This window comes from Pseudovirgaria hyperparasitica, assembly GCF_010093815.1.
Source record: "Pseudovirgaria hyperparasitica strain CBS 121739 unplaced genomic scaffold EJ05scaffold_5, whole genome shotgun sequence".
Classification (NCBI taxonomy): Eukaryota; Fungi; Ascomycota; class Dothideomycetes; order Acrospermales; family Acrospermaceae; genus Pseudovirgaria; species Pseudovirgaria hyperparasitica.
In genome coordinates, this window is record NW_022985553.1 from 1,756,779 (window position 1) to 1,783,884 (window position 27,106).

General features: G+C 40.3%; 6 protein-coding genes across 6 annotated transcripts; 4 read left to right on the forward strand and 2 right to left on the reverse strand.

Moving 5' to 3' along the window:
- Positions 1–2,921: 2,921 nt before the first annotated feature.
- Positions 2,922–3,839, forward strand: EJ05DRAFT_484927 (NAD(P)-binding protein; the record flags this gene model as incomplete). The annotated part of the gene is made up of 2 exons (XM_033745400.1): positions 2,922–3,508; positions 3,560–3,839. 2 exons carry the CDS (start codon positions 2,922–2,924, stop codon positions 3,837–3,839), a joined length of 867 nt encoding a protein of 288 aa, XP_033602512.1.
- Positions 3,840–3,954: 115 nt separating this feature from the next.
- EJ05DRAFT_320470 (uncharacterized protein) lies at positions 3,955–5,748 on the reverse strand. Its single transcript, XM_033740758.1, has 4 exons — positions 5,340–5,748; positions 5,172–5,285; positions 4,815–5,109; positions 3,955–4,765 (listed from the first exon to the last, which is right to left on the reverse strand). The coding sequence occupies exons 1-4, from the start codon at positions 5,671–5,673 to the stop codon at positions 4,063–4,065; spliced, it is 1,446 nt and encodes a 481-aa protein (XP_033602513.1). The 5' UTR covers positions 5,674–5,748; the 3' UTR covers positions 3,955–4,062.
- A 591-nt stretch (positions 5,749–6,339) lies between these two features.
- On the forward strand, positions 6,340–8,770 carry EJ05DRAFT_320572 (putative MFS peptide transporter). Its single transcript, XM_033740759.1, has 3 exons — positions 6,340–6,700; positions 6,826–7,168; positions 7,216–8,770. The coding sequence occupies exons 1-3, from the start codon at positions 6,504–6,506 to the stop codon at positions 8,617–8,619; spliced, it is 1,944 nt and encodes a 647-aa protein (XP_033602514.1). The 5' UTR covers positions 6,340–6,503; the 3' UTR covers positions 8,620–8,770.
- Positions 8,700–9,852, reverse strand: EJ05DRAFT_475081 (3-oxoadipate enol-lactone hydrolase). The gene is made up of 2 exons (XM_033743731.1): positions 9,472–9,852; positions 8,700–9,420 (listed from the first exon to the last, which is right to left on the reverse strand). Exons 1-2 carry the CDS (start codon positions 9,771–9,773, stop codon positions 8,922–8,924), a joined length of 801 nt encoding a protein of 266 aa, XP_033602515.1. The 5' UTR covers positions 9,774–9,852; the 3' UTR covers positions 8,700–8,921.
- An 88-nt stretch (positions 9,853–9,940) lies between these two features.
- Positions 9,941–11,503, forward strand: EJ05DRAFT_475082 (uncharacterized protein). The gene is made up of 3 exons (XM_033743732.1): positions 9,941–10,186; positions 10,241–10,475; positions 10,521–11,503. Exons 1-3 carry the CDS (start codon positions 10,055–10,057, stop codon positions 11,120–11,122), a joined length of 969 nt encoding a protein of 322 aa, XP_033602516.1. The 5' UTR covers positions 9,941–10,054; the 3' UTR covers positions 11,123–11,503.
- Positions 11,504–11,547: 44 nt separating this feature from the next.
- Positions 11,548–12,528, forward strand: EJ05DRAFT_475083 (uncharacterized protein). The gene has a single exon (XM_033743733.1). The coding sequence runs from the start codon at positions 11,555–11,557 to the stop codon at positions 12,221–12,223; it is 669 nt and encodes a 222-aa protein (XP_033602517.1). The 5' UTR covers positions 11,548–11,554; the 3' UTR covers positions 12,224–12,528.
- Positions 12,529–27,106: the final 14,578 nt, after the last annotated feature.

A 27,106-nucleotide genomic window follows, 5' to 3' on the forward strand; every position in this document is an offset into this window, starting at 1 on the left:
AACAAAGGGTACTGATAATCGTCTATCACAACAGATCAGCCGAGTATACATCACTGTGCTAATGTAACATAGGATAGACTACATAACAGGCTGTCATTAATTCTTTAGCCCTCTTTTGATTTATATCCTGCGCTGTGAATTATTATGTGCTCAGGGGATTGTTTTATAACGGCGCAATACTCAACAATTCATCTTCCGTTAGGTACCCCTCAGTACATTTCCGGGGAGATAAGTGTCGATGGCGTGTTCTCATGATGTAATTTCTGCCGCTCAAAGAACGGATTATCACTATTAGGATCTCCAAGCCACCTGGAAAGCGTTCTGCCGTCGTCGACTGACGATTTCTTCTCATGGTAGCTGCGACTCGAAGTCGGAGAACAATCAAAACGTATCGTAGACAGAACAGGGATATCAGATGGTATAATGGAAGTAAGTATGGCTTTTTATGCCTTTGTAGACTAGAAAAGTTAACATGAATTAGCGTGTTATCATTATAAGTACCGGTCGGGTATGTACAGTGTTAAATATTCACTGCCGCTACTAAATTTCGAGTGACTACAAATGGAGGCAAACTGGCGCACCAGTGAAACCATGGGCAAAAGTTGCAAGGAGGTCCTGGTCCTGGAGTTTTGTATATAGGAACATCGAGTCTAGTTTGAAAGTGTTTTAGATATTCTTAACTGCTTCAGTACAGATTTCAGCATACCTTGTTCATATACACCAGCCAAGGCTTCAAGAGCTCGCGATGTTCCCTAGAGTGCTCGCGATCTCCGCAGAAGAGCAAATATGAAGCAAATACCTGTCACATCTCGTTGCTGTGGTTTCCTGGTAGAGGTGGGGAAGACAGCATAGTACTGCTTTGGAGACGTGATGGGAATAGGCCTACATTGGCATCATTTATCACGAATTCTGATGAAGTCATTGAACGCTTCAATCGTATGATACATACCAGGTAGTATATCTACTTCCAAGAACAAGGCAGGTTACTGATAGATATCTCATGCATTGTTTACATAACTTATTCAACCGAAAGCGATGCATGTACCAAGCTCAACCTACCTTACTCTTACTCTTCTATGAAAATTAGACACTATAAGATGCACCAGAGGCTATCTAGAGTTGTTGTAGACCGAGAAATCGTGTCTGGTGCAACACTCTTCCGCATCGTTTCTTTCTACACTCGAGTCCGAGATAATCTTCTTTTTCGCATGCAAGTTTTCCCTCTTTCCGTTTGATAGATATCTCATTATGCCTACAGGGCATAGTTATGAGTGTGTCTTCGCTACTATGTGTCTATGTCTGGTTAAGTAGCTCTTTGATGCTGAATAGCTCTCTATATGTCAAATACACATAGTCTTGACCCTCTCTTCCATCTTTCAAAGGTATGGGTGGTATGGATATGATATTCCGCATATTTTTCCGGATCCTAAGCTCGCTCTATGGTCCTCGCTGGTATGTTCGCGGAAGAAAGGGAGGTAACCGGTGGATTTGACTGTCGTGATTTGTTATCCGCACTCGAAATAAGACGGGTCGAACGAATATTTGACGTGAGGACACGTTGGGCGTGATAAAACGGGATAAGGGCTACAGCACTGCCAATAGTCAGTATTTAAATGCGAACCTCCTCTTCGTTGTCTGATTCTACTTTGTCCTGCACATGTCCTATTCCTTCGTTAGTAGTGTTTCGAAAAGGCCATAAGTTGGGATGTTGAGCTGTTCGGTCGACTTCAGCATCAACGCTGTCGAGAATAGAAAAGGAAAGAATCGCAGTACATCCCCAGATATATCACACCTACGTAGAGCTGTGTCCGTTCGAGCGGTGCGTGTATAGTCGAGGCTCGCCTGAGGAGAAGGACGCGCCTAGGTCGGAGTAAAGCAAAACGCATGGATCAACATTGTTGATGAAACACCCATCATCTACTGTATTTAGTGTGAAATGAACAAAGACTGAGCTCTGCGCGTCTCGGGACCAGTACATGCAGATATTGAATTTATATAATGATCAGAAACATAGGGGTACTACCAACAGCAGCAAAGAAGCAATAAAAAGTAAATCATCCAATTCTGTTAACAGAGAAATAAAAGACATGCTCAGATAATTGAATCCATGAAGTTCTGTCTCCCTGGGCTAATAATTTCTGATTGGGGTGGTAACTCATGATTCGGACACTCTGCCACATACTCAATTACAATTTCTAAAAGATGAGTTGTTATATAGCCGATGCTGTAATATGGCATGAATCTCTCGCTGTCTGTGTGCTCGGTGTTTGTATGGGTGGGACGAACTGTGAATGAATACGAGCATTTTGTGACAAGCACATGGTTGTCTGGCTGCGACGTGAAAGTAGAGCAGATACAGGACATCTCAAGCTACAACGATCATGACAGCTTGTCTCCAAAATACAATGTCCCTACACAATACCTAAGTATGTTGTTTGACTAATGACGTGTTGGTCACTCATGAAAATCCTTCTAAGGAGAAGTTGTGTCTTCGTTCTCTCGCAGCATCCGGCGAAATATCTAGCAAGAACCATGAAAGTTAAGAGACACTACCATCCAAGCAAGTAAGCAGTACTTCTGTCATTCAGATCTCATATACATAGCATACTTTCACTATTCGAGTTGCTAGTCTCTTACTGGCCCTCGACCAGGCAGACCATGCCTATTGCAGGCAATTGTCTGCTATTGGCCCATTCATCCCACAGCTTTATCCTGATGGAGTGTGCGAGGTAATATACATGGAGATAGGAGATTTGCCGGATTTAACACTCCTATATAGCTTATGTTATGTGAGCTCTTTCCATTATGCCACATCTATATAAGCTATCTACAAAATCCGCTATTCATGGTATCACTCACAGCTTCTTATAAATATCAAAAACCCCGAAATATTCAATATCAAACCTTTCCAGACTCTAAAGATGTCATCCTCGAGAGCACACGCCCTTGCCCAGCCACGCAACCTCCCTCTCAATGTCAACGAAACGACCTGCAAAGACCGCACGTATATCGTCACTGGCGCCAATGTCGGCCTTGGTCTTGAAACAACACGCCATCTCGTTGCGGCTGGAGCATCTAAAGTAATCATGGCCGTGCGTAGTCCTACCGCCGGTGCCTCTGCGCTCGCGGACATTGAAGCTAGTACTTCGACCAGTGGAGTTGCAGAGGTCTGGCATCTCGATTTATCCAGCTTCGCCTCGGTGCGTGAGTTTGCTGCACGGGTAATCGAAGAGCTTGGACAGATTGACGCTGTGATTGAAAACGCGGCTGTGGCGATTGAAGGCACACGCGCGGAGGGATATCCGACCACTCTGACCGTGAACGTGCTGAGTACAATGTTACTGGCGGTGTTACTGCTTCCCAAATTGAGGTCCGATGCAGTGAAGTATGGATATGTGCCGCGGGTTAGCATTGTCACGAGTGGAACGGCTTTCGATATCCGAGAGGCGTGGGAGAGGGTCAGAGGGGATGCGATTGGGGAGAATAGTAAAGACGAGGGGATGGCAATGTGAGGTCAATTACACGTTGAGCTATCGAGTTTGTGCTGATTATTAGCCAGGTACCCCATGTCAAAGCTCCTTGAGATCCTCTCAGTGCGCGAGATCGCGCGACTGCTTCCTGTCGCACGAGGAAAAGTGGTCATCAATTTGATTAATCCGGGCCTTTGCGTAACAAGCCTGTGTCGGAATGGGAGCCCTGAGTTGAAGGAGGGTATAAGGCAGTTGTGGGAGAAGTGTGGTCGTTCTGCAGAATGTGGTAGTCGGACGCTTCTCGCAGGGGCAGTGGCTGGTGAGGATAGTCATGGTGTCTATATGAATGACTGCGGCCTAGCAGAGTAAGTCGACTCCCTGAGATAAAAAAAAGGACATACTACTAATCGGCAATCCGCAGTGAATTGGTGCCAGAGTGGATAGACGACACTGCAAGTAAGCAATGCTGGGATAGTGTGGCCAAGGAGCTTGAGAAGATTGTTCCAGGCTGTGTGGCGAAGGCCTTAAGGTATTGATGTATGCGTGCTTTGGGCTAGAGTAGTTTCCCATGTCCCTTCGGAGAGGTCCGAATTCATCGAACCATTTCATACATATTGATTCTTCTAAACCAAGAGCAAGCTTGCATTTCATAGAAGTGTTGGATCCAAGGAAATTGGCTTAGAATCGTTCTCGTATCATCCCAGGTGCTTATCTCTAACTCATGAATCAAGCTTGAAGCTCTCGGGAGCAGCAACGCATCATCGACAGCATCTTGCAAGCCAGTGATCTTGCTCATGAACAGAACCCATAAGGTGAGCTCCTTGGGTACACTGACTTCTAGACTTTCCACACAAATGTCTCGAACAAGCTGTGATAGATGTGTATTATGCACCTCACGGCCAAATCCGTTCAACAGGGCGCTAATGATCATTACAGAACCCAGATGTACTAGGCTCTGAGAGGCGGGCTTGTATCCGGAAGGTATTAGTGGTGCATACTGCAATAGCCGATGACCAAGCCAGACGTGGCTTGTCATGAATTGTGCCGATGAAAGCTTTGTGTGATTGCCAGAACTGGCTTTGTTGACGAGACCCGACAGGATGTACATTCGTTCCCAAAGATAGAGGAGTTCAGGATCCAGGACCCTCAGTGTTCCACCCACGTTAGCGGGCAGTAGTTCGGAGTATGCCTCGGTATGTTGAAGATTCAGTCCATTCGTGTTTTCTTGAATCTCTAGCCAATCAATATCTATGCTCGGGATAGAAGCAGACCGTAAAGCATAGGCTAAGCTAGACCTGCGACTCTATTAGTCTTATTACACTTAGGTAGCCCTGAAGTAAAAACCTAAGTATCTTCAACATCAATTGGGGATCTTCAGAGCCAACTCGGAAGACACCACCGCGGATCTCTATCATTCGCAAAACGCCCTGAACGTGTACGGCGCCATGATCATAGCGTCCTTGCACAGCGTCATATGTTGACAATCCTAGAGTTGCAGCGATGGTAGTATTGGTGACACCCGTACTACGAGAAATGCGCTCGTTGATCAGGTGGAGTGACTGCGTAATATGGTGAATACCGTTAAGAGTACGAGTCAGTGACCTGGATTCAACGAAGATCGCTATGATGCAATGGTAGCCTTGAGTTACGTATATTGTATCAGTCGGTGTCTTGGCAGTGATCCATAGCGGTATAACATACATGCTTGATCCATAAGCATCAGTCGGAGAAAGTCTGTAGAGTAATTTGCGTCGTTGACAGAAAGAGCATGGGACAAGGCAGGCTGGAGTTTCGGCACTTTCATGAAAGCTAGGGCTAAGATGAAGTTAGTAGAATGTGATTATGTGTCTTAATGGATGTCTACCGGACCTTCATACGTGAGTGCTCTATCTCCAGGGGCTATCTTGATAGGAAGATTCAATATGGAGAGGCTGTCGCCGATGATGCGTTCGACCTGTGTGGGCGTGCTTTGGGACTCTCCATCGGCATCCATATTGTGCTGTGCACTCTGTACAGGAGAACAAGAGCCAGAACTGACGATAGGAAGGAGCTTTGATCTAGGCTGGTGTTGTAGGCTCCTGAGATAGGATGGCCGGTTGACCTTTCGACCGATATTGTGCCCCTTTGCTGCACGCCGACGTATAGTAGATCTGGCTTTGGCATCAACCTCGCCATTACTGCTATTGATATAGATCCATTCCATATTGGTGCGATGCTGTCGATATAATCACAACCCATCTGTGTTAAGATGTTGCGGTTCTCATATCAAAGTCCGTTAGCTTGCCTATCTCCGGGCCTGGCTGTCTTAGCAAGAAGAACCAATGGGAGACTGGCAACTCAAAGTGGTTAAGTGCTGACTGGACGAGGGCAAAACCGAACAAGCTCTTCCGGAAGATATGGCAAGCTTGCATGTGAGCGTGTTTCTTCTTTTGTCATTCGCGCTGTTGGTGTTGATGTTCATGTCGATGTTGATGTCGATGTCGGGGTCCAATTTTCATTTTTCAGTATGCACTGTCCTCGTGTTACAATTACAATAGTAGGTGGACTGATCGTGACGCTCGGAGTCTCGCTCAACAGCTATGTCCTTTTCAGCTTTGTATCCATCCCCATCCATACAAGGGGTATTCGGCAGATGCTAACCAGATGCAGCTGCGTCGCACTAAAAAAAAAGCGGGTGACCTGTGACCGTAGCTACGCCATATAGACTTAGAATTACGCACATTCTCCTAAAACACCTACACGACACAAGGAAGAAACCGACGCGCTACGACAACCCATCACCGAACACGTCAACTTTGCATCCGTTGCTTCTATAAATCCACCACATATTGTATTCTGCACACAGCAGTTAGCCGTCCTGCAATAAAGCAGGAGATCAACAGCGGCACAACCATAGAAAGAAACAACCCCGTCAGGATGTTTAATTGATCACCCTACATCAGCAAATCCCTTGTACGCGATGTCACTCTAGTGGCTCACGTTGTATCATCTCGCCCACTGTTCCCTGGAGCCCTGCTATCTCATATACTCGCAATGGTCACTTCTGGAGGGCTGAAACTGTTGCGTTCCACATGGCAAGCCTGGAAGAAGCTTATCGGCCAGCCTGATAATCTGCATGAAGCATTTGTCCGGACGGAGAACCAAAGAGGCGTATATATCGAGTTAGACCAGAGCGACCGAGATGATGTTGAATTGTATGACATGGCGAATCATGGGCAACCAGCGGCTGAGTACGTATCTGTGTTTCATCATTGTCTTTGTTGTCAAAAAGCTTAGGCAGCGGGGTTCGGTCACATGTCACAAATATATATATTGCTGTATCACACTGATATAGAAAGGCACTTACTGGGAACAGATCGCATGGCACCAGAACTATATCGCGACGAGAGTATAACCGAGCTGTGTATGGTGATTCTATAGCAGAGGGATCCTTCGACAGCAAGCCGTCATTGCCCGATAACTCCACAGTCGACGAACCGACAGAAGATGAAAAACATACACTTCGTAAAGTGCCAGACAAACTGCCGCACAGCGCCTTCATGGTTGCTATCGTTGAGCTATGTGAACGGTCAGCCTTCTATGGCCTTTCTGGCCCATTCCAAAACTACATTGCAAACAAATACCACGACCCCAACGGTCTCCCTGGCGCAATCGGGTTGAATCAAGCCGGTGCAACAGGTCTGACTAACTTCTTTCAGGTACGTAGTGCAATTCTATCAACATCTCTTGCATCTAACAGAACCAGTTCTGGTGCTATATCACTCCTATCATTGGTGCTGTTGTTGCAGACCAGTATCTCGGCAAGTACCTCACTATCGTTTACTTTTCCGTCATTTACATCGCCGGCCTGATAATTCTCTTCGTCACATCTCTTCCCTTCGTCATCGAGCGTGGAGCCGCTCTTGGTGGTCTCATCGCAGCGATGGCTGTCATCGGCCTGGGTACAGGCGGCATCAAAGCTAATGTGTCCCCACTCATTGCCGAGCAATATACAAACACTCGCGCTACCATCCGCGTGCTCAAGTCCGGCGAACGTGTGATCGTAGATCCGGCCATCACCATCCAGAGGATATATATGATATTCTACCTGTGCATCAACCTCGGCTCGCTTTCGCCCATCATCACAACCAACCTAGAAAAACACGTCGGTTTTTGGAGTGCATACCTCGTCCCCCTGAAACTCTTCGTTCTCGGCTTTTTCGTCCTCATCTCCGGCAAGAAACACTACGTCGTACGCCCTCCACGCGGCTCCATTATCATCGACTGTTTCCACGCCCTCCTCATCGCCCTACGCAATCACGGTGATATCGACGCTGCGCGTCCCTCGACACTTCCCGGGCGTTCCGTAAACTGGGACGAACAATTCATCTCGGAGCTCAAAATTGCGATCGCTGGGTGCAAGGTATTTCTCTTCTACCCGTTCTACTGGGTTGTCTGTATCCAAATGAGCAACAACTTCGTGTCGCAAGCCGGTCAAATGGAGCTACACGGCATCCCCAATGATGTCATGCAGAACATCGACCCAATCACCATCATCATCTTTATTCCTATCCTCGACCGCGTCGTATACCCGGCACTGCGCAGGCTTGGTATCCAATTCAAGCCCATGACACGCATCTTCTTCGGCTTTCTTCTCGGAAGTGCCGCAATGGCGTATGCCGCCGTCGTGCAGCATATGATATACAGCCGTGCACCATGCTATGACACGCCCCTCGTGTGCACTGCGGGCCTCAATGTGGACGGCTCGTACGCGCCAAATAAGATCCACGTTGCGGCGCAGACCCCTGCGTACTTTTTTATCGCGCTGTCCGAGATCTTCGCTGCTGTCACAGGGCTTGAATATGCATTCACCAAAGCGCCTACTAGTCTCAAATCGTTCGTCATGAGTCTGTTCCTGCTGACAAATGCATTTGGGGCGGCATTGGCGGCGGCGATCAGTCCACTGAGTGTAGATCCGAAACTGGTATGGATGTATGCGGGGTTGAGTGTTGCCTGTTTTGTAGCGGGGATGGTCTTCTGGAGGCTGTACAGTAGGTATAATAGTACGGAGGAGGAGTGCAGCGAATTAGAAAAGATACCAAAGAGCCCGGAACCATTCCGAGTGACGAGACGGAGCTTTGAGGATTCGAGAGAAGACAGGGAGGAGTGAGTTTGTGGAGACAGTAAAATCCTTCCGACTTCTAGGAGAATTATTGGCTACAATACTCTCTCAATCGCCTGAAGCTTAAACGTCTGGTGACACATGTAGCATTGCTGCTAGAATTATCATTCATAAGACATACATTTGTCCTCTTATATGTATCAATCATCCGGACTGGTATATGAATAGTATAGTCCTCTTGCGTTATACATTGATCTGCACAACGATCATAAATTGCTCCGGCTAAGCGGCCCCGCATCCCTGCAGTATCCTTAGCATGACTAATCACTCACCATCAGGAGCTGTAGTCCCTACTGTATATCCGATAAAAACTTTATTATGTCGTTGGCCACTTTATCAGGCTTCTCAACGACGATCCAGTGCCCGCACTGCTCGTACACTTCCAGCCTCTTCTTTCCTTCTGGAGTTCCTAGCTCTTTATGTATTCGTTCACTCATGGCTTTTGGCGCTGCGTAATCTGAGTCACCAGCGATGATCAACACCGGCTGTTTAATGTCGCCGAATCGTGGCGGCTGAGCGCTTGCAATGACCCTACAATTCGAGATGTAACCTTCTGCCGTGTTGCCGAGAATAAGTTCGCGGATGAACGCTCGTACGAGAGGATGTGTGGAGGGATGCGTTGCTGCTTCAGGGACAGTGTTGGCCATGGCTTCTATACCAGAATCTTGCACGGTCGCGATGCGCTTCTCAAAGATTGGGGCGAGATCTGGACTAGGATAGACACTGCCGATGAGGACGGCTGAGGAGAAGCGTGTAGGATGAGAAGCGGCGAGGTGAGCGGCGATGAATCTGGAGAGAAGATTAAGCATATGAGAACTATTCCGTGTGAATAGAACATACCCGCTCATGCTATGCCCGACAACAACAGCTCTCTCAATTTTGAGTGCGTCCATGAGCCCGACAACGTTTGCTGAAAGACTGTCTCTACTCTGTTCGACCTGTGTGTATGAACTACGACCGGCCCCGGTGTGGTCTGGGGCGATGCATCGATATCCATTCTTCGCGAGCTCTGGTATGATAGCATGGTAATAGTTCTGAGAAGAGCCGAGGCCATGAAGCAGAACAAGTGTCTCGCGAGTGGATTCGCTCAATGCTGTATCGGAGTAGTGGACTCGTGTGGAGTTCACCAGAAGGAAAGGCATTTCAGATAGGCTGATGGACCAAGAAGGGTGAAGCAATTGAATATACTATGGCGAAGGTGCATTGTTGACATGACGTCTGGAAGGACTGACACCGGGAGCTAGTCACTTTTGGGCCGAGGGGTATTGCAGACCAAGGCTAACCAGATTCATCGAAACACCACGCATCGCCCTGACTAGGCCGTATGCGGTGTATGTTGAGAACTTTGCTGGCTTCAATCTAAGAAGCGTCTTACCCATAGTACCGACTATAGCAATCGAGTTGCTCGATACGATCACTCAGTATGGCTAAGCGGGTGGACGCTCCTTTGTCATGGCAAGCCGACCAATTCCAGGACCTTAGTGGCACATCTTCGTCCACTCAAAAATTCGACAACCCGTATGATGTACTGATACACGGCTCCAACAACGATGCTGTAAGGGGCCTTCGACCACTGTGGAATCTTGACTGAAACTCAGTTTCATCGTAGGCGCTCATACAAGAACGGTACAGCAACCATCGGACGGGTCGAAACCAGCAGCAACGAGCGAAGTTACTGAGCAACGATTTTGCAGGTGTCAGCGTTGATCCAGTTCTATACAACCTAGTCAATGATTCATCATACAAAGACCCGCGGTATTGCCTTGTCTTTTGGGCCAGGCCAACCCAGCATGTCAAGAATCTTATCAAGCAGATTCAAGACATGATTGCTGCAGACTTTCCAAGTGAGCATACTACAGTGGCCCTGACCGTGTACTAAGATAGAGTAGAGTTATGGTTTATGCCCCAAACTTGTCTGCACATGACGACTTTGGAGATTACTCACTCCCGCACAGAAGCAGATGTCGCCCAACTCGTGGATGGCATTCTACCTGGAGTCACAGAGCTAACAGACTACACTTTCGATCATCGTGCACGCCTGATAAAACCCCTCATGAGCTTTGATGCCTCAGCATTTGCCCTCAGTTTTATTCCAGCCGCCGGTGAAAATCTTTCAGATGGCCGGACGGCATCAGATGACAAGTACACTTACCATCATCTGCGCCGCGACGTGTATAATCTCTCGAAGAAGCTTGTGGATGTAGATTCGCGATATACTGTACCATCAAGTCACCTGACTGTTGGTCGCTTCATCGATAAGGATGCTTTCAGCACGGCTGAAGGCACACCCGATGCTGAGAAGATGAAGAAGCTCGTCCAAAAGTTTGACGAGATCAATGATTGGCTACAGAGAGAATACTGGCCGACTTCAGATGGTCGTATCAAAGAGGGCGGAGAATGGATCGTCGGACAGACGCAAGGTCTTGATTTCCGCCGCGGCACACTGTGGTATGGAGGGGGAGCGAGTGTCCGTCTAGGAAAGGGATTCTAGAGATCATCCTTGATGGTCTCGAAGTCTCGAAGTCCTAAGAAGAGGTGCTACAGAAGAATTCTAGAGACCCCCTCTAGTTCATCGTGCATCCTGCTCATCGCCATCTCGCTACTAAATGGGGTGGTATACGCAGGAGATCTTCACGTCTTCGCTGTAGGCAAATCGTACAGGTATCGCAACCGTCATGCAAGGAGCAATCCCAGGTGATCGAAGCACGCCACTTACTAAATCCAAACTATGAGAAAGGACATAATTTCTTGGTGAGACGGTCAAGTGAACGCGGAGGTAGCTCCTGCCAATATGTATTCACTAGAAACACTTTCACCACACTGTTAGCCACTGTTCAACAATATTAGAAACTAGTTCAACCTGGTCCGTGGGACTTTGCTCACATGTTACCTCCCAAGCGAGTGATCGAACATCATCTTCACAATGTATGCTACACCATTCTCTGAATGGAAGAACAATCCCTCACCGCACAGACTGTCCGCATATAGGTTCCTCAGTCCTCCCGCCACTGATGTATCTCAACCTCATCACCAAGACTCATTCCCAATCGATCACAAGAAACTGAACTTCACCACAAAGCCCAACATGCCTCTACCTCTCGACGACCCCGACTGGGAACAATACTCAATCAAACCTGGCGTCCCATTCACGATAGCCAAGTCCACCGATACTATTCACCCCACCGTCCTTGATAATCACACCGACATAATTACCAATGCCCCGCCCTCCACAGTCATAAAGTACATCCTCGATTGGCTTTGCCATTTCAAACACATGAACCATCTCTCCAAGCCCGAAGACTTCTTCAAAGCTTTCGATAAGCCCGTACGATGCGCCCATAAATGGGAGGATGACCCTGACAGACGGTGTCCTTCATTTTGGGGTAAGGGGCTCAGTATAGGGCGAGAGAGAGTCTTTACGGCGATTCTGAGCCGGTACGGAGCGGGACTGAGCAAGACACTGGTTGAAAGGAAGGTAACTTGGAATGGTGGTGCAGAGTCGGTAGTAACCATGTACCGTGATCATCGGCCAGCAGAAATTACAATAAGGAGGTTGAGTCTTGGGCGACATGGAGATTGGATTTGGAATTGACATGTGAACAAGTGCGTATGAAGGAACTGGAGAAAGCTATGAGGGAGTAATCAGAGTTGCTAGGCTAAACATGGCCACCTACGTCGCTTAATGCGAGACTCGTCGTCTTGCTCAGCTACGACGTGACGAGAAAGCAAACTCAGCGTTTCCGCGATAGCTGAGTAATCTGTTGGGAGCGGGAAGTCGTGAGAGAGACAGTGTGATTCCACCATCTACGCCCTCTAGGGTTGGTAGTAGTAGCAGACGAGTCCAAAAGCTTGCATACTTGAGCTCCATTTGGCTATAACATCACTATTATAAGTAGAAAGTAGACGTGATTGAGGTCATTGAATGTATTCTATAATTATGTGTAGAGAACTAAGTTCTAGGAGACAGAGTCGAAGCTATTTAACCGTTTAGACACTAGTCCCGTTTAGGAAGTAGTATCTCTTACTTAAAGTACCTTCTAATAACACTCCCCTATACTAAGTATATATATATATACTTAGTAATATTAGAATAAAGGAAAGCTTAAAGTAAGTAATAGTAAGAGATAGTACTAAAAGAATAAAGGAAAGAGAGATATAAGAGAAATAACTAAGAGAGAAACGGCTGTAAGTAAGATAACTCTACTATAAACTAATTATCGTCTTTATTTAATTTAGTAGTAGTAAGGGTAGTTCTTTTATTCCTATATTAGTAATATTATTATAACTTATAATATACTATATAGATATAACTCTATTAGTAAATAATTCTTAAACTATATAATAGTATATTATAATATATTTAGACTATACTATAATTTACTAGTTTTAGATAAGAGCTATTATAGCTTAATTATCTATAAGAAGATAGAGAACTAGAATATTATAATTTATAAAGATCTCTTTTATATCTAGTAGAGCCTACTATAAGTAACTTATAGCCTTTAAGTAGGCTATATACTCTACTTTATATATCGACTTAGTAATATATGATTATCTCTTACTATTCTAGGCTACTAAGCTTCTATTTAATTAAAGGATATATACTATTAGACACGTGGCCTACCAAGTAATTACACATGTATATAGTAGTTATATATAAGTAGTTGTAAGGAGGTAGGCTCCACGCACTAACTAACTATACTAAAAGGACCGAATCTTAAAGCTACTACTTCAAGGGTAGAGCATACTACTTATATATAACTACTATATATATATAGAATCAACTAGTAGGCCACGTGCTCCTTATGTACCTAATATTATCTCCCTTCTTAAAGGCGCGTGTCCTTACGCGTTATGGGCATGCTACCTTATAAAAGATAAACTAAACTAGCCGTAACGGGCCTAGTATACGCGCTAGCCATACTAGGCCTAGTATAAACTATATATATATAATCGATATTCGTAATACCGCCTCTAGTACTAGATACGCTAACTTACTATAGTAACGTTACTACTATATTATCTATTATATATATAAAGTATATATAATATAGTAAGCTAAATAGAATCGTATAAAATTTAATAATAGTTAACTAGACCGAGAGTTAAACCCGTAACCCTATAGTAGCTTTAAGATTATATAAGGAGGCGGGCTCTATATACTAACTAACTATACTAAAAGGACCGAATCTTAAAGCTACTACTTTAAGGGTAGAGTATACTACTTATATACGACTACTATATACATGTAGAATCAACTAGTAGGCCACGTGCTCCTTACGTGCCTAATAGTAGTATACTCTACCCTTAAAGTAGTAGCTTTAAGATTCGGTTCTTTTAGTATAGTTAGTTAGTATATAGAGTCTATCTTCTTATATATACGGAGGTAGACTTAGTAGTATTAGAATCTAAACCCTAAGAAGTATCCGAGAATATATTAATTTCTATTATATCTTTAGACTTCTTTAGTATAAGATATTAGTTAATAGTATACTTAATATATTATAATATACTAAAGGCTATTTAAGTATATTACTCTAATAGATTTATATTAAAAGTAGTATATATTCTAACTATAAAGGTAAGATCTAGACGTGTACTAGTAATAAGATAATTAAGTAACCTAATTAGTTATATATATATAAGCTAGTATTCTTAATTAATAATTTCTTCTAATCTTATTAGAAAGGTATTTATATTAACTTATTAGGCACGTGCCTACTAGTTAATTATACATGTATATAGTAGTTATATATAAGTAGTATACTCTACCCTTAAAGTAGTAGCTTTAAGATTTAGTTCTTTTAGTATAGTTAGTTAGTATATAGAGCCCGCCTTCTTATATAATCTTAAAGCTACTATAGGGTCACGGGTTTAACTCTTAGTCTAGTTAACTATTATTAAATTTTATATGATTCCGTTTAGCTTACCACGTTATATATACTTTATATATATAATAGATAATATAGTAGTAATATTATTACGGTAAGTTAGCGTGTCTAGTACTAGAGGCGGTATTACGAATATTAATTATATATATATAGTTTATACTAGGCCTAGTGTAGCTAGCTATAAAGAGTAAAGACGTAGGATAGTAGTCTAACAGTTTATAGAGAGACATAGGAATGTATTTATAGAGTAATCTTACTCTTATATAAGGTTGATTCCTAACAAGTAGGAATCGGTTTATATAGTCTACTTATATAGTAACCTCGCTTAACTTAGCTAACTTAACCTAGCTCTAGCCACTACGTGGCTATATAGATTAGAATAGTCTATATAGGTCCGTTATAGTTCCCGTCCTAATAATATCCTTCTTCTTTTTATACTTCGCCCTAAAGTACTTAAGTATATATAATTCTAAGTCTCTATAATCTATTATATACCTATATATCTATAACTAAGTTCCTATAACGTTATAACTATCCTTAATATAGGTGAACTCGAGATTCTAGTTTACTTTTATTAGTTTATACACGCGCTTATCCCTTACTTCGTGGCTACTACCTAGGACACGTAATCGCTACTTTAGTCGAGTATATATTTAGCTTCGCTCGCCTTTAATTTTATTCTCTAGTATATCTATCTTACTCTTAAGGTAAGTCGTTAATTCATATACTATCTTCCCTAGTTTAGGTTTAGAAGGGTCTATAGTAGTCTATTCTTATTAGAACTAGTCCTATATAACCTATTCGCGTTATTATAGTTACTGATTTAGCTTCGTTAATCGCTATTAAGGGTAGATGAATATTCCTTCCTTAGATCTCTAGCTAATATATATATATAGATATCTAATACTAGTCCTATCTCTAAGCCTACCTCCTCCTCTTATAAGACTCGCTCTAAAGGCATCGCCTCCTCCCTAGCTACGCCGGCTAAGAAGCCTACCTATCGCGGTAGTATAAAGGCGCGCTCTAAGTCGGAGAAGAGAGTAGCTAGGGCTACTACTACTACTACCTCTACCACTAATATAGCTACTAGTCGCTCTAATCTAGGTAATCCTAGTACTAAACTTATGGATAAAGTGGTTATAGGTTCTCCTCTTACTCTAAAGCGCACGCCGTCTACTCTACCTCCTCTAGAGGATAAAGAAGATCTTATTATAGACGATAATCGCGAGCCCTTACGCTTACCTACGCCGCCGTCTTACCGCTCTTCCTTCCGGTCTAATATAGACTAATTTAGTCGCTCTAGGTCCTTTTAGGACCTTAATATTTACTCTAAACCCTAGTCTACTAATAATAAGGTCTAGGTCGCCGAGGATACTAAACGTGGTTATAGTTTACGCTATAGAAAAACGGCGAACTACGGTTTAATATACTATAAGTATATTAAGAGCTATATAGCCGGCTCTAAATATCTCTTTCGCTCTAACTCTAGTATTAGCTACTACTCTACTAACCGCGATGGGCCTATACGCCCTATCTTTACTCTATCTACCCGCTACCGCCGCTATACCGTAACTAGTAAGACTTATCTATAGATAAGTATAATAGGCTATCTTAATCTAGTATAATCTAAAGTAGTCCGCGCTAATATATTCTTAGGTTCCTATATATATATAAGATATATATAACGACCTTCGCGTCCGCGAGACCCTCGGGGGTCCTTATAGCCGCCTATCTACTATATAGAGGGAGTTTAGGGAGCGCTATAAGCTCTTTCTAGAGGTTATTAAAGTATAAGTTACGAGCACGTTAATTATTTTTAACACCCGTTGATTTTTCTAGCCGCCGCGAGATCCCTAGCGCCTAGGCTATCTATTCTAGGGAGTCTATTCTAGCTATAGAGGCCGTAAAGAGGATTTACTCTATCCCCCTCTATCCGTCTCACGCTACTAACGGATCTTATAAGAGGTCTACTATTTCTCCCTCTAAGTCGCCTTATAAGAGGGTATATATTCCCTTCTAGATTATTCTAGATTATATTAGCTAACTTTAGACCTAGTCGCTGCGCTCCGGCGCTTAAGGCTCTTCCCTCTAGGCTCTAATAGATCGGGTTATTACTCTAGAGGCTAAGGTTATCGTTCTCCGCCGCTATATCGTGCGGTTAGAGAGGACTATACTAGAGGTTAGGACGGATAATAAGATAGAGGAGTAGCTCTATAGTTCTAGCTCTATATATTAGCTCTATACCTAGCTCTATATATTCTAGATCTACTATAGATGGTGCGCGCCGGCTCTATTTACCTAGCATTTATCCGTTTTAGTCCTTTTTAGACCGTTTAGATACCTATTAGCTAGTTTCTAGTAATTTAATTCTTAACTTAATAATATTATATGTACGCTCGCTTAGCTTATAACTATCGGTTTCTATATTCTAATTTTCCTTAAGTCATCTAAGTATGGGCACCGTATATAAATTAGTTTATCTCTATAAATTCTATTAGAGTACCCGAACTAGTAGCCTAGTAGTTATTAGTTCGGGTACTCTAATCTTTTATATTTTATATTAAGAGTTTAATTCTATGGTAGGGTACCTTTTTTTAGGTTCTTAGTCCTATGTTTTTCTCGTATATAATAGTCTATATTAGTCTATTCTAGACTCTTCTATATTATTCTATTATAGTATATCGCGTCGCGTTCCTAAAATAGTTATTTATGCTTTCTTCGCGTCTAGTAACCGTATAACGCTTAAATTATAGGGCTGCTATATAGAGTTTTCCTAGTGCGCGTCTAGATTTCCTAGTTTAGTACTTCGTTCTCTATGGTATCCTTCTTCTTTTTATAACGACCGTGACGTTACTATACTTATATTAATAATACGCTATTCTATATCTTTTACTTATATATAGCCATTATAGAACTTAAGATATATACCGCTAGTTCCCAGGTATTCTCGTCCTTAGTATAGTCCTTCTAACGGATTCTATATTTCTAAACACCGTCTTTATTAATCCTATGTTTGATAATATGGTCCACTTCGAACACGTCTAGTCTATCTTAGGGTATAATAGAGTGTAACTACACGTTCGTGCGGCTATACACGTTAGATTGAAATCTTTCGAGTAGTAAGACGTGGAACACGTTATGGATTCTTATATCGCTTCCTAAGTCGAGCTTATAGACTCTTATACTAATACGACGTTTGATTCGGAAGGGACCAGCCATTTTATAATTAAGCTTCTTATTTACTTACGATGTTCGTATATTACGGACGTTAAGAAGGACCTTATCGCCCTCCTCGTACGTCTAATCCTTAGCTAATCTATTATAGTAATTTATATACGAGTCGTTTACTTATTAGATTATAGCGCGATAGTTATGTATGGTTTCGAAGATTTTAATCGCTAATTTCTAAGCGTGGACGTTCACGTCTATTATTCGATTAAATTAGACCGTCTAAGGCTTAAAACCTATCCTTAGACTACGTCCGAGGTTCGCCTAGAAAGGTATAATATCTATTATACTATAACGACTATTATTATATACGAACTCTACTATACTTAGTAGGGAGGCCTAGTCGTCCTACTCGAAATTATAGAATATACATAGGTAGGCCTCGAGCGTCTAGTTCTATCACTCTATCTAGCTATCCGTCTAAGGATAAAATACTATAGATATATTTCTATTTATACTTACTATTTCGTAGAATAACATCTAGAATTTAGACGTGAAGGTACTTCCTCGGTCCGTAACGATTCTTTTTAGTATACTATAGACCTTAATAATCTCGTTCTAGAACACCTACGCTAGTTCTTTAGATGTAATCGTCTTCTATACCGGGATATACCTAGATATCTTTATAAGTCTATCCACGATAATAAGAATAGAATTATAACTTATCCTAAGTATCTCGCTTAGAGGTAAGTTAACTATAAAGTCTATAGTAACGTCTTCCTATATAAAGAGAGGGGCTAAAAGAGGCTATAAATTCCTATATGGCTTATGTCTAGGGGCCTTCATTCTTTAATAAATCGGATAAGTAGCTATCTATTCTTTAATGTACTTAGGTATATCTTCCTAAAAATAGTACTAACGAATTAAGCTTAGGGTACGTATATACCTAAAGTATTCTACTAGGTTAGCGTTATAGTATCGGCTAACTACATTAAATCGCGCGTTACCCGTCGGTATATAGTACTTTCTATTATAGTAAAGTAAGCCGTCCACGAAGGTCTACTTATAGTCTACTTTAGTCCGTAATAACCTATCTTACTATATTTTATGTAACTTTAAAACTATCGGGTCTATCTTCTATAGATCTATAATTAACTAGGCGAGGTTAATTAGATATTCACGCTAGGCATTATCGCCCTTCCTAATAGCGCTAATAAATAGCCTACTAGAGACTTCGGTACCGCGTCTTTAGTTACCGGCTTTGGTCTTAGAGATTCGATTACCAGTATTAACGTTAGCATCTTGCTAATCGCCTAATAACTTAAAATCTAACCTCGTCCTTAAGAGTTAGGCCTATAGCTACTCTAGGACCCTATGGCTACTATAATTCTAGGCGCCTTCTTTATAGTTAGGTCTTCTTAACATCCTATTAGCTAGGTTTATACTTCTAGGTTAATAGTAGATTATAAAGTGAAAGTTCGTAAGCCACTTAGCCTATTAGACCTATTAACGGTTTAAAACCGTCATGCTTATAAACCTCTTTAAGTTATAGTAATTAGTTAGTAACTCGACGTTATATATAGTACCTTTAAGATAATATCGCTACTATTTAAACGACTCTACTATTACTAGTAGCTCTTAGTTATAGATAGTATATCTAGTCTTAATATCGACCATTTTACGTGAGAAGAACATAACTAGATACTATTAGACCTTTTTAGACTTAGTTAGTCTAGGCTAGGAGAGAATATCTAAGATTATAAATCCTAACGCGTCGGTTTCGATATAGATAGGTTTAGTTAGGTCGAAGTACACTAGTAATAGGGTAGTTATAAATGCCTCTTTGATTTTCTTAAAGAAGGCCCTTTCGCCTTCTAATAATTCTATAGACTATGATTTAATATTATACTATTTCTATCTACCGCGGACCGTAATAGACGAATCTATAGTAGTAGTACGCGCGTTAAGCGGTACTACTAGCTAGGAGAAATACTTAACGAATTTTTAGTAGTAATTAGCGAATCTAATAAAGACACGTATATCTTAAACCGATTTTAGTTTAGGCTAGTCCACGATAGTAGCGACTCTATCCCTTTCTATGGTTATACCTTGATTAGTAATAACGAAGCTAAGGAAGTTAACGTGGTCCTAGTGGAACTCGTATTTAGATAGCTTAATATATAGCTTATATTTTTCTAGTCTATCTAGGACTACGCGTATATACTAGATATATTCTTCTTCGTTATTAGAGAAGATAAGGATATTATTAAGGTATACGATGCACGTCGTGTTAAGTAGGTCTACTAGCGCGTTATTAATATACGCTTAGAAGGTTCCTAGCGCGTTAGTTAGTCTAAAAGGGACTACTATATACTCGAAGTATCTATAACGGGTCCTAAACGCCGTTTTCTACTTATCGCCCTTCTTAATATATAGGCGGTAGTAGATATCGCGTAGATCGAGCTTAGTAAAGATCTTCACGCGCCCTAGTCTATTAATAGACTTAGAGATAAGAGGTAGTAGATAATAATTCTTTCGTGTAATATTATTTAGGCTACGGTAGTTAATATATAGACGGAGACTCCTATCCTTCTTCTTTATAAAGAGGATTAGAGCTCCGGCTAGAGATATACTAGGCCTAATCTATTCTCGTGTAAGGTTCTTTTCGATATATTCTTAGAGGACCTATAGCTCGGGTTCTAATAGAGGGTAGATAGGTCCGTATAGGGGTTATTAACCATCTTCAAGGTTAATAGTAAGGTCAGTAGATTAGTATTAAGGTAATTCGGACGAGTCGATCGCTAACGCGATATATTAGTATATTTTATACTAATATAGTAGGTTTTCGTCTACTTTAATACTAAGCTCTCTATTTTAAGTAAGTAAGAGGACGTAGATAGCGGAGATTACCTTTTTATAGTCCTTCTAGAATTATTCGTCGTTGACTAGCTATACTAGATTCTATTATAGTAGGTACATACGCCAGCCAGCTGTTTTCTAGATGAAGTCTAGTTTCGGGTTATGTTTTTCGAGCTACGGTATACCGAGAATCATGTTAAAGGGACTATCTACCACGATAAAGGTTAAGTAGTAGGGTTTCTACTTCCCCCCGCTATCCTAGATACTATATTTAATAGTATAGGTACCCTATAATTTAATAGAACCGTCGATACTATAGAAGGTAGTATCTATTAGTACTTAAATATCGACGTTAAGTTCTCGTACTCGTTAAGTTAATATAACGTTAGTAGCTAAACCGCTATTAAGTATTATAGTCTAATGTTATCCATGAGGGACCTCGATAGGCCTAGCCTATAGTTTAATATACTAGTTAGCTAGTTATCCCTCTATTTTAGTTACGCCTATAAGTCGCGAGGGTTCCTTATAGATAGTTAGTTTTTTATATTATATACCGGGTAGTTAGGCGCGATATGTCCTAGCTACTAGTACTTATAGTATATAACTAACTTAGTATCTATATTAGTATTCGGTAGTTTCCCTAAGCGGCACTCGGGTACTATATAGCCTATCCTACTATAGGTATAGTAGGTAACTTTAGGTTATTTATACGAGTCGTTTCTCGCGTCTCGATATATCGACTAGTAGAAAGATCCGTAGTACGGGCCTCGTCTTCTCGAGTTCGTAGAGTAGTAGCGCCTACGAGGTATTCCGCACGATCTATTACTAAACCGGTCCTCTTTAGACGATTTTATATCGGATTAGATTAATAGGGATAGTCGTGCGCCTATACGACGTTAGTTATTTATTATATACTAATATCGTTCTACGAGATTCGTGAGTGCCTAAAGGTTAGTAGAGATAGATATTATAAGGTCGATACGTTCCTTTACGCTTGGGTTAAGGGACCTTTTAAAGTCGTCGTATTATCGAACTATACAATCTTCCTTAGCTTCTCTCTAAAGAGGTCGGAGGTATTCAAGAAGTTATAACGGGGATTATCTCTCTCGCTATTAAGTCTTAAAGATATGGCTCTAAGCCTATTTACGTCGCTCGGCTCTATTACTAAAGTATTAAAGAAGGAATTTAGTAAACGTGTTCTAGTTATACACATCCTTAGGGTGTTTAATTCGATGTACTATCTAACGTTTAGATGGCGTTAGGTCTAGGTAGTTCTATACGAACCTAATCTTATTACTATCGTTCATGAATAGATAGAAGAATCAGCTATACTAGTAAGCCTATTTATAAAAGCTCCTCCTGGTTTTACCGTCGAAGTAAGGTAGTTTCTTAGGCTAAGGTAACTAGGATAGTAATAGACTTAGTTAGACTGTTTCGGCTTAAGTTAATCTATATTAGTATAGATTAGTTACTACTAGTACTAAAGCGCGTAGTACGGCTTCAAGTCTAGCGGTTTATCCTCACGCTTCGTCAAGTTCACAAAGTTACTACTCAAGCTAAGCCTAACGCTACCTCTCCGTGTATAGCTTAGTATATATATTATCGTAAGGCGTGGTTAACGTTAGTCGGTTCTAACGAATTAATTCGTTAACGTTAATAGGGTCTAGTCTTATAGTAAGGATAGGTCTAGTATAGTATAAACTAGACCGCGATAGAGTATAATAGACTCCTTCCTTATTATCTAGGTAATCTTTCACGGTTATATAGAATACCGTACTAGTTATTAGTGCGATAGCCTATAGGGTATACTTATTAGTGGAGGTGGTTATAGAGAGACTATTCTCTTCGTTTAGATTTAGAGAGAGTCTCTTATATAAGGTAGTACCACGGGTATTATAGCGCGTAGTAGGAGCTATCTCTATAAGCTACTATTATACTATATAGAGAGGAATTAAAATATAAAGAGTAAAGACGTAGGATAGTAGTCTAATAGTTCATAGAGAGACATAGGAATATATTTATAGAGTAATCTTACTCTTATATAAGGTTGATTTCTAACGAGTAGGAATTGGTTTATACGGTCTACTTATATAGTAACCTCGCTTAACTTAGCTAACTCAACCCAGCTCTGGCCACTACGTGGCTACATGGATTAGAATAGTCCATATAGGTCCGTTGTGGTTCCCGTCCTAACACTAGCGCGTATACTAGGCCTATTATAGCTAGTTTAGTTTATCTTTCGTAAGGTAGATACCTATAACGCGTAAGGGTACGCGCCTTTAAAAAGGGGAGATATTATTAGATACGTGCCTACTAGTTAATTATACATATATATAGTAGTTATATATAAGTAGTATACTCTACCCTTGAAGTAGTAGCTTTAAGATTCGGTCCTTTTAGTATAGTTGGTTGGTGCGTGGAGCCCGCCTCCTTATATAAATATAAGGATTATAGATGTAGAATAGTAGTCTAATAGGTTATAGGAGGATTCGGGAATATATTTAAAAGGGTAGTCTACTCTCTTAATAAGGTTAATTCCTAAAGAGTAGGAATTAAGTATATACGGCCTACTTATATAGTAGTCTCGCTTATTCTAGCTGGCTTACCCTAGGTCCACCTATTACGGACTATACTAGACTATAGTATTCTAGTTAAGTCTATTCTAGTATTAGCCCTAATAATATTCTTCTTCTTTTTATGCTTCGCCCTAAAGTACTTAGCTATATATAAATCTATAATTCTATAAGCGTTATATTTATACGCGTATCTAATTAAATCTATATAACGTTATTAATAGTCTTTATATTAGTAAACTTAAGCTCTAGTTTACTTTTATTTATATACGCGCTTATCTCTCACTTTATAGCTACTACCTTAGAGGTAGCTCCGCGGGTTATATAACTACTATATTAACTAAGCTTATATTTAGTTCTCTTATTCTAAATTTTCTTCTCTAGTATATCTATCTTACTCTTAAGGTAAGTCGTTAATTTATATACTATCTCCTTTAGTTTAGATCCGTTCGGGTCTAGAGTAGTCTATTTTAGTTAGAGCTGGTTCTATATAATCTATTTGCGTTATTATAGTTACTAATTTAGCTTCTTTAATTACTTTTAAGGCTAAATAAGTATTCTACTCTTAGATCTCTAGCTAATATATATATATAGATATCTAATACTAGTCCTATTTCTAAGCCTACCTCCTCCTCTCGTAAGACTTACTCTAAAGAGATTATCTCTACCCCGGCTATACCGACTAAAAAATCTACTTATTATAGTAGTATAAAGGCGCGCTCTAAGTTAGAGAAGAAGGTAGCTAAGGCTACTACTACTATTACTACTAATATAGCCACTAGTTGCTCTAATCTAGGTAATTCTAGTACTAGTATTACGGAAGAGGTAGCTATAAAGCCTATCTATACCTACTTGCGCCGCCTATCTACTCTATTTTCTTTAGAGGATAAAGAAGATCTTATTATAGATAATAATTAAGAGTTTACGTCTTCGCCGCCTCGCTCTAAACACCGTTCCTCTTTTTAGTCTAATATAGACCGACTTAGTTACTCTAGGTCCTTTTAGGACCTTAATATTTACTCTAAACCTAGCCCTAGTAATAATAAGGTCTAGGTCGCCGAAGATACTAAACGTAGTTATAGTTTACGCTATAGGAAAACGGCGAACTACGGTTTAATATACTTTAAGTATATTAAGGCTCACGCTACCGGCTCTAAATATCTCTTCCACTCTAACTCTAGTATTAGCTACTACTCTACTAACTACGACGGGCCTATATACCTAATCTTTAAGCTCCCTATCTACTACCGCCGCTATACTATCCTTAGTAAAGTTTATCTTTAGGTAAGTCTATTAGGCTATTTTAGTCTAGGGTAATCTAAAGTCGTCCATGCTAATACGTTTTTAGATTTCTATTTATATATAAGATATATATAACGATCTTCGCGTCCGCGAGACTCTTAGTAGTTCTAGCAGTTACCTAGCTTCTATACGTAGGGAGTTTAGAGAGTACTATAAGCTCTTCCTAGAGGTTATTAAAGTATAAGTTTAGAAACCGTTAATTATTATTAACCTTAGCTTATAATTTTTAGTCGCCGCGAGATTCCTAGCGCTTAGACTACCTATTCTAGGGAGTTGGTTTTAGCTACTAAGGCCGTAGAAGAGATTTATACTATTTCTTTCCGCCCGCCTTATACTACTAACGGGTCTTATAAGAGATCTACTAGTTCTCCTTCTAAGTTACCTTATAAGAGGGTATATATTCTATTCTAGATTATTCTAGACCGTGTTAGCTAACTTTAGGTCTAATCGCTCCGCTCTAGCGCTTAGTTATTATCTTACTAGGCTCTAACTAAGCGCGTGGTTACTCTAGAGGATAAGGTCTCTAACCTCCGTTACTCTATTACTTAGTTAGTTCGTTCGCTATACTCTAAGAGTAATAATAAGATAGAGGAGTAGCTCTATAGCTCTATTTACTAGGGTTTCTATATAGTATGTATTAGCTCTATCTACCTGGTTTCTATCCGTTTTAGTCCTTTTTAGACCGTTTAGATACCTATCTACTAGTTTTCTAGTAATTTAATTCTTAACTTAATAATATTATGTACGTTCTTATTTATTCTATAACTATTAAATTTTAGGTTCTAATTTCCTTTAAGTTACTTAAGTATAGGTATCGTATATAAATTAGTTTATCTCTCTAAATTATATTAGAGTACCCGAACTAGTAGCCTAGTGGTTATTAGTTCGGGTACTCTAACCTTTTATATTATATATTACGAGTTTAATTCCGTAGTAGGGTACCTTTTTAGTTTCTTAGTCCTATATTCTTCTCGTATATAATAGTCTATATTAGTCCATTCTAGACTTCTCTATATTATTCTATTATAATATATCGCGTCGTGTACCTATAACGGTTATTTACGTTTTCTTCGCGTTTAGTAACCATGCATCGCTTAAATTATGGGGCTGCCTTATAGAGTTTTTCTAGTGTACGTTTAGAATTCGTAATTCGATACTTTATTCTCTATAGTATTCTTCTTCTTTTTATAACGGCCCCGACGGCGCTAGGTTTACGGTAGTAACGTGTTATCCTATAACCTCTATTTATATATAGCTATCGCGGTACTTAAGATATATACTATAGGTTTCTAGGTGTCCTTATCCTCGGTGTAGTTCTTCCAACGAATTTAATACTTTTAGATACCGTTCTCGTCGAGCCCATGTTCGATAATATAGTCTACTTTATATACGTCTAGTCTATCTTAGGGTATAATAGAGTATAATTATACGTTCGTGCGTTTATACACGTTAGGTTAAAACCTTTTAAGTAATAAGACGTGGAATATATTATAGACTTTTATATTATTTCCTAGGTCGAGCTCGTAGGCTCTTATACTAATATAACGTTTAATTCGGAAGGGACTAGCCATTTTATAATCGAGCTTTTTATTTACTCGCGATATTTATATATTATAGACGTTAAGAAGGACTTTGTCTCCCTCCTTATACGCTTAATCTTTAACTAACCTATTATAGTACTTTATATATGACTTATTCGCTTACTAGATTATTACGTAATAGTTACGTGCGGTTTTAAAGATTTTAATTGCTAGTTCCTACGTATAGACGTTAACATCTATCGTTCGGTTAAACTAGACTATATAAGGTTCGAAATCTATCCTTAGACTATATTCTAGGTTTGCCTAGAAGGGCGTAATACCTATTATACTATAACGACTATTATTATACGCGAATTCTACTATACTTAGTAGAGAGGCCTAGTTATCTTATTTAAAATTATAGAATGCACGAAGGTAGGCCTCGAGCGTTTGGTTCTATCGCTCTATCTAACTATCTATTTATAGATGGAATACTATTAATATGTTTCTATTTATACTAGCTATTTCGTAGAATAACGTCTAGAATTTAGACGTGAATATACTCCCTCGGTCCGTAACGATCCTTTTTAGTATACCATAGACCTTAATAATCTTATTCTAGAATACTTATACTAGTTCTTTTAATATAATTATCTTCTATATAGGGATATACCTAGACATCTTTATAAGTCTATCTATGATAATAAGAATTAAATTATAACTTATTCTAAGCATCTTGCTTAGAGGTAAGTTAACTATAAAATCTATAGTAATATCTTCCTATATAAAGAGGGGGACTAGTAGAGGCTATAAGTTCCTATATGGCTTATGCCTAGGTACCTTTATTCTTTAATAAATTAGATAAGTAGCTATCTATTCTTCGACGTACTTAGGTATATCTTTCTAAAAATAGTACTAATAAATCGAGCTTAGGGTGCGTATATACCCAAAATATCCTATTAGGTTAGTGTTATAGTATCGGCTAACTATAGTAAATCGTGCGTTACCCGTCGGTATATAGTACTTTCTATTATAGTAGAGTAAGCTATCTATAAAGGTCTACTTATAGTCTACTTCGGTCTATAATAACCTATCTTACTATATTTTACGTAACTTTAAAACTATCGGGTCTATCTTTTATAGATCCACGATTAACTAGGCG